Source organism: Patiria miniata, unplaced genomic scaffold (genome assembly GCF_015706575.1).
Source record: "Patiria miniata isolate m_02_andy unplaced genomic scaffold, ASM1570657v1 HiC_scaffold_20, whole genome shotgun sequence".
Lineage (NCBI taxonomy): Eukaryota > Metazoa > Echinodermata > Asteroidea > Valvatida > Asterinidae > Patiria > Patiria miniata.
The window spans coordinates 5,570,373-5,577,883 of record NW_024037059.1 but is presented as its reverse complement, the minus strand read 5'-3'; the positions used below and the strand labels follow the sequence as shown (position 1 = coordinate 5,577,883).

General features: G+C 36.1%; 1 protein-coding gene across 1 annotated transcript; it reads right to left on the bottom strand.

Annotated features, from left to right (window-relative positions):
* Positions 1–2,498: 2,498 nt before the first annotated feature.
* Positions 2,499–7,366, bottom strand: LOC119728388 (cysteine-rich hydrophobic domain-containing protein 2-like). Its single transcript, XM_038200606.1, has 5 exons — positions 7,191–7,366; positions 6,696–6,750; positions 6,075–6,230; positions 5,244–5,360; positions 2,499–4,280 (listed from the first exon to the last, which is right to left on the bottom strand). The coding sequence occupies exons 1-5, from the start codon at positions 7,313–7,315 to the stop codon at positions 4,230–4,232; spliced, it is 504 nt and encodes a 167-aa protein (XP_038056534.1). The 5' UTR covers positions 7,316–7,366; the 3' UTR covers positions 2,499–4,229.
* Between the last annotated feature and the right edge of the window lie 145 nt (positions 7,367–7,511).

The window sequence follows — 7,511 nt, the reverse complement described above, 5'->3', positions numbered from 1 at the left end:
TCATGTCAGCGATTTTATCCCAAATGACCTTTGACCTGGATTAGTTCATCGAAATACCTAACTGGCTTATTGCTATTTTCCCCTGCTTGTTTGCGCTGCCAAAATATTTTTGGTGCAAATAAAATATGTTGCTTTTGAAAGAGAAAAATACAGCTTTTTTTGGCAGAGAAAAAACAGCAGCTATTTCAATTTTGATTCTGATAATTTTTTTGAAATACATTTACTTAAAAGATTTGCACAAAATTACTACATAATTATAGACAATCAATAACCAAGATTTCTTATTAGTCCTCCAACATTTGATAGCCGTTCGTCGATGATAATCACACATTCCGGTCATTTCCACGACAAAATGGTGAAATTATGAAGTTTTTAAGCCCAAAATTCCTCTTAGCGTCGATGGCTGCAGTGGGCTTCCGTACATTAAAGTTTTGTATGACGTCATTCTCGTAACTGATCCGGGGTATGACGTCACCGAATAAAATGGCTTCTGGTACGGTGCGCTTGTGATTTCGTCTGCTGGAGTTTCAGGGAAAAAGCGGAAATATGTGCGACGTTCGTGGAATAAATTGTAAGTATAACTTGAAAGTTTGAGCGTCCCTTTCATGTAAATCGACTATTGAAGTGAAATACGTCATGTTTTATTCAATAGGGCTAACCATGTTAACCAAAATAATTTTCAAAATGTCCGCCAAAATGACGGCAACCCGTCGTGACGTCAGGTGTCGTGCCTGTCGTCTGCGCTGTGTGTTCGTTTGAGTCTTAGTTCACTTTTCCTCATTATCTAAGATGAAGAGGTTTGGAAGGTTTCCTTGAAGTGATAGCCAGTCGTATGTGTGACAAGAGGTGAATGCGAATTTGTTCAATATATTTTCCCCAGTTTTTGGGGAAAAGATAGAAAGAATTGATAGGCCTACAGTTGAAAAAGGGGTTTCTCGATACGATGCTCGGCGTATCTGCCGCACGCATGACGGATTTGTTCGTCTATAGAATATAGTCGTGTTCCCTAAAGTGGCGCACTTCGAAGCTTACCCGACTTTCTTCGTTAAGTGTTGCCAAACCTCTTTGTTGACAAACCTCAAATTCATGCAGTAAAATACTAGTACTTTTACCTTATTAATGCTTGCTATTTAACCTCTGTGAACAATTTCGGTTTCATAAAATTTTATCCGAAATTCAGAAACGGTGGCGTCCGGAAATTGGACACAAATCGGCGGAGTGTTCCCTAACGTGGCGCACTTGAATAAATCTCGGAAAATTCCAAATTAACATTAAGAATTTCTGTAAACTTGATAAATTCTGATAAATAATTATTATCTCTACTTACATACCCAACCAGATGTTTGTCAGAAAATTATTTTCTTATTTTTCGGGGCATTTTCAAAGGGTTCACTTTGCACTTGAAAATAAAATCGGAAAATCACGCCAAACGAAATTTTTCTTGTAACTTTGTTACGGGGAAATAAACTCGCGCCTTTTTAACAGGAGTGTTTGATGAAATTTCACTTCAAACTTTTGCTCTAGGTATAGGCGCTACAGGCGAAAAATCAAAGTGCGCCACGTTGGGGGCCGCGCCACGTTAGGGTACATCAACAATATAACTTTATTCAATATAACAATATAACATCAACAATATAACTATATAAGGCATTTTCTGGAGAAAATATTGGCCTCCAAACTCGGTTGGAAGAAAGAGGGACCAATTAAGCCTTTGTCGCTGAGAGCAATGATTTTCGATTTTTTTAAATTTTTTATCACTCCAGACCACAGCTTGAAATTCAAGTGAAGGGTATTTTGAGAAATAAATCCAGTTAATTGAGTCTTAATTTGTAACTGGATTTTTTTTAGGGTGTAACTTAGGCTTAATATAAATTGATTGACTGTAACTTCAATTATTAACGGCTAAATGAGACTGATAAATAATATGTTGGCAAAGATTGGATTGCATTACATTCTTCTGCAGAGCGTCCGACCTCAGGTCCCTTGGGTGGCGATTATCCTGAAAATGATAGAATACACACGTCCTAAAACACCCTTGGATTGGCACAAAAGCTAAATAATGAGTTAGCCGTGCGGTGAAGGCGCACGGCCTTGCTTTGGCTCTGATTCTCTTTTTTTTCCCCCCAAGTTTTTTTGTTTGTTGTAGATTATAGTGGCTGCTAGAGCTACATAGCAGATGAGATATGTTAGCGCCCTCTTTTGACAGCAGTGATAAATAATCATGTCATTTTCGCTTCCCAGATCAAATAGTTACATTACTCCATTAACAAAAATAACGGAAAATTTGCAGATAAAGAAGAGCAAACAAACCAATCTTTTTTTCATGCTGTGCATTTATTTATTTCATTATTATTATTTTAGTTTGGAGGAGGGGGGATGAAAGAACCTTTTATATTTTCGACAACAGAAAACCCAATCACAAATCTAGGACCAGGACGCATATTCAATCAAGAACTAAATTGTACAACCAATGAAAGGAACGAAGCAAAGACAAAAACTATCTTCAATTTCTAACCAGGGTTTTATTCTGAACACTGAGTACAAATTTATTTGAATCATAACAACTTCATGTTTAGTTCTGCATAACCAATGGGTGTCCCAGCACATAGAAGTAATGCCATTTCCATAACTTAAAATCCGTTGTAGCATAGTATAAAAAAGGTTAAAATGTGGATGTTACTTTTTGGTGGATAGCAGTGAAACATTTTTGCAAAGAAAACCAAAAAAGACAAAACACGCAAAAAGTTTCAATAATAGTACACAAATTTGGTGGGAAAGAACTATTTTAAAGCTCTTTTTTGTTCAGAGCTGATATAAAGTGTGACTTGGATTTTCTCCACTTTACCTGCTTTATTTGCTTAACAAAACATTTTGTTGGGGGAGGAGGCTTTACAGAATACATAAAAGAATTTGTACAGTGTTTTTCAATTTGTAATGGCATTCATGAGAAGTAAAAACGAGCAAATTAGCGGATCCGAGGAAACGTTGCATGCTGGTTGAAAAAGTAATTTGCACTATTATGACAACTTTTCTTGAAGTTGTACCATACACCTCTTACAAACAAATACCAGATAACAAAAAAAAGATTCTACCCTTTACAGTTGTTGATGGGAGGATATTGGTTAAACAAAACATTTCTTTATAAACCCGGGTTTCAGCATATGCTCCATATTTGCCTTCCTCATTGCAATTCTCAGTTTGATGTAATGTAAATTCTATTCTATTGTACAGAAAAGCCGGTATTATGGAAATAAATGTTGAATGAATGAATTGAATAGAATATCTGGACCCACAAAGTAGGGTAACGAAATATTTCTCTTTTTTTAAAGTAAAAATAAGCAAATTATAATTATGCAGTATAACAACTACTGCCCTACATTTTTGTACATCATTTAAAGTTTATGTACATCATTACATCAATCATCATCACATGATGACAACTTGACTCTTCTCTTTAAAAAATAATGTATGTCACTTGTAATATCTCACCTTTGTACAAATTTCTTCCGATATTTTTATCAGAAGATCACAGTTGAAATAAATAATGATACAATCCACTTTTTACATGGTTGTTAAACACTGAACAGTACCTGTGAACTTACTATAGGTAGCAATGCTGAGTGGTTGAAAGATTTCAAAAAAGACTGGGATCATGACTTTGTGCACAACATTTCATATAATTTTGGGAAAATGAAAACAAATGCTTCTTTGTTTAAAAAATAAAACAAGTCAGCAGTTCTATGGATTATTTTTTTCAATTCACGACCGACCCGCATAAGATAAAACAGTGCTCATTTCTATTCTGCCACTGATACTTGCACATATGATATCATTTTTGTAGTGACACACGGAATGTGTATATTTTGGTGTAAATGGCTAAACGACCAGAACCTACTGCATCGACAGCTATGAAAATAAATTAGTACCATATTGCATTTTTAAGTCTCACGCTACAGAACTAAAATGCGACCATGATACTATGAAGCGAAATCCCTGCTCACAAAAATCATAATGCTCAAACTCATTCCTGATAGACCTTAGTAATTTATTTTTTTCACAATGCCTATAGATCCCAGAAATACAAAACTATTGCCCTCGAACTCCACATTCAGCATAATGTCTATACTCACCAAAATATAGTACAACTAAGGTGATGAGGTGTAAAGGGCACAAACATGATGAAGAGCAAAGAGTGATTTCACACATATTTAGTTATCTGTGAAAGTACATCAATCTGGCTTGAGGATGGAGACCTTTGGTATAAACTCTATCTTTAAAACCTAGAGATGGGAAAATATGGGGAAGAAATTTTATCAGAGTCAGAACATGGCACAACTGTTTGGTTCAGTTTTAACATAGGTGAGCATGACTTGTAATGTGAAAAGGAGTGATTACATATGAAGAGTTCATTTTCAAAAACAGTTATCTCTATGTTTCACCTTTTGAGAAAATCTGCTTTAAAACATCACAGTGCCCAGTACTTGTGCACAAAGATGGACTGCCTATTGCATCATATCTAGAGAACTCTTGACAATTTTTATATGAAAAAAAAAATATGAATTAGGTGGACGGATTTTCTCCATTTATGCCAAATTGGTGTTTATTAGCTTTGCAAATGAACTCTTCATATGTTGCTTGACCTTTCATTTGACATTCTGCAATCCACAATTTGAACATTAACAACATCAAATGGATCTGAGCTGTTGCTTGCTGATCAAATGTCTAGAAGTGATCTAAAATAAAAAATCTGGTCAAAGTTGTCAGTTGTGGAGCACTGTGGTCCAATGGTTACGGTGTTCGACTCACGTGCCGTGGTACGTGGGTTCGAAACCTAACGGGGAACATGGTGCTTGTGTTCTTGGGCAAGACACTTTACTACAATTGCCTCTCTCCACCCAGGAGTATAAAGGGGTACCTGTGAAGGTAGAGACTAGAATGCGCTGATATAGAGCTGCTGCAAAAACTGGTCTCATGACCTGATGAACAGGGGTAATAATTGTAAAGTTCTTTATTACATTTGGTATAAAGCACTATAAGCACCACATTATTATCATTATAAAGGGCATGTTGACAGCTCTAAGTAATTCCAATCAGGATGGTGATATCAAAAGAAAGGTATTGAATCCTATTATTACAAAGATGCTCAGACTATGATAGTGCATGTCCCATGGACTTGGACAGGATCAGCTTTCTTTGCTTGTTAAGTTGTTCTGTCTCCGTTTATGGATTTGAAGTGTACTTACATATTCCATCATATTACTTGATTCACATTTCTCTTTGGATAGAGACCAGTGCAGGCCCAGTTTGTGGTACATCTTGCTGTTCTCCCAGTCGAGTGCTTTCTGTACCATATGTCTCGTCTGTAAACATCAATAATCAATCAAACTTTAATATCATTTAAAACTTAAGTACACGATTTTGGAAAATTGGACTAGTTAGCAACATACCAGTGAAACTACATATGCACCTTTGTAGGATTACTGTTAAAGCATCAATTTCAAATGTTTCAAATCAGTTCCAATCCATTATGGGATAAACTCTGACTTCACTACAGTGTGCATTTGTGCCGGACAAAGAAGAATAAACAGTTTAGGTTTTTCAAACAATGGAGAACATTTAATTGATTAATTCAATTTTGATAATGGTTTATATCAATAAAAATCAGCATTGAACCTCACAGCCTGAATTACATGATTTTACACACACACACATCTAATAAGACAACTAAAACTTAAACAATATAACATCTACTTAAGCCCAAAATCTAAAACCTGTTCCAAATCTGTCTTTGATTTTTCTAGAATTCACATTTTACAAATTCACATTTTACAATTCACATTAAGGTTGAATCCAAAGTGCATTTAAATTGCTTACCATGTACCGGCGAAACCAGCGGCTCTTGCTGGTAGACACCTACTAGTTTCCTGAAAGTTCTTTAGCCTTAGTCAAGGCATTTGTCGATAGAGTTTACGTTAGTGGTCAGATACCACCATGGACACTATCGATGAATGTCTTGATCAAGGCTAAAAAGTCTTCCAATCACAGATCATTAACGGTTAACCACACCATCTCACCCTTTTAGTCAGACACACGACGGGCCAGAGTGAGCACCCCAGCGTGCAGCAGCAACATAAACATCCACACACCAGCCACTTGAGTGTCATCGGCATCGTCTTGTGGAGAACGGCATTGATTCGCTCCACAGTACCTTTGAATTCCTCTGGCGCAACCTGAAAGAACAAGTAAAGGTAACAAGAAGGCAATTCTATTATTTCAAATGCAAAGGTTTAATCAGAAAATATGTATTGTAATCCTGATTGTAATTTGAATGGTTATCCTAGAGTCAGTTCAATATAAGTGTATTACTAGCAATAGTAAGTTACTCATCTGTAAAAATGGTGAAAAGTACACACCCTATATTTCCCCTCAATGTATTTACTATTTATAATAAAGAGAAAACATGATCCAAATTTACTAAGTGATAAATTCAAAAGAGGAAATGATATAATACATCTCCACCATTAACAGTCAACATGGTTAACATAAACTCTCTTCAGCTCTACCGCTTTGAAATAACTTCCATCAGTGTTACAATATGGAGCCAGGCTGACTGTGAAATATGCCCCTTTCTCTATGATTAAACCCAAGGGTCTAAATAAATGTCCTTTATGAATATGATCAACAAGTTTATTTACCTTTGCTGCAAGTTCTTGTAGGAATTCCGAGTTGAATTTATTACTCAAACCAAATCTGTCCATGAAAAGAAAACATTAAGGGATATGTAGAAGTCACTTTACAATGTCATTATTTTCGGAGAGAATGTAGTATCCAGACGCCATTTCTTTGGTTGTGTGTAAAGTCTACGGAGAGTCGAGTGCATTTGCAAAGTATTTTCCATCAAAATTTGAAATGTTTCTTAATCTTAGTCCCATATTCATGTCTTTTCAACATTTTTGCAATGACTGACCTTCATTGAGACAATATATGATGAAAAAAGTGGCGTAAGGATGAAACATTCTTTCCTCGTTTTCATATGGCTGGTGTTGACTTTACCTTCGTATTTTTAGTAAAACAACCAATTAAAAAAGAAAGAAATGTGATTTCATTTGTCTGTCCGGAAACTGGACAGGTGTGAGCATGACAAAGCGATCGTTATTTATCGTACATCACAAACTACAACAAGAACTTACATTGTTACATGACCCGATCCTCTGACCATCACAGGGTCCGGAACGTGACTTACTACCGTACTTTCGGAGTATTCCCCGTTGAAATCGGGGTCCTCTGCGTACTCAATCGCATCGAAATCGGCCATACTGCTGTTTTTGTTGTCCGATTGCGCAGCGGAAGTTAGGGCGCCCTCTCGCATGCTAAATCCGGCAACGAGTAACTTCAGCTTTCACGACTCAGTGTTGGTCAATGCTTGTCAGATTTGAAATAGTTTTTAACTTGAAGACGCAATAAGAAATTTAGTAATGAGTATTTCGTACTAAGAAAATAATACGGACAAA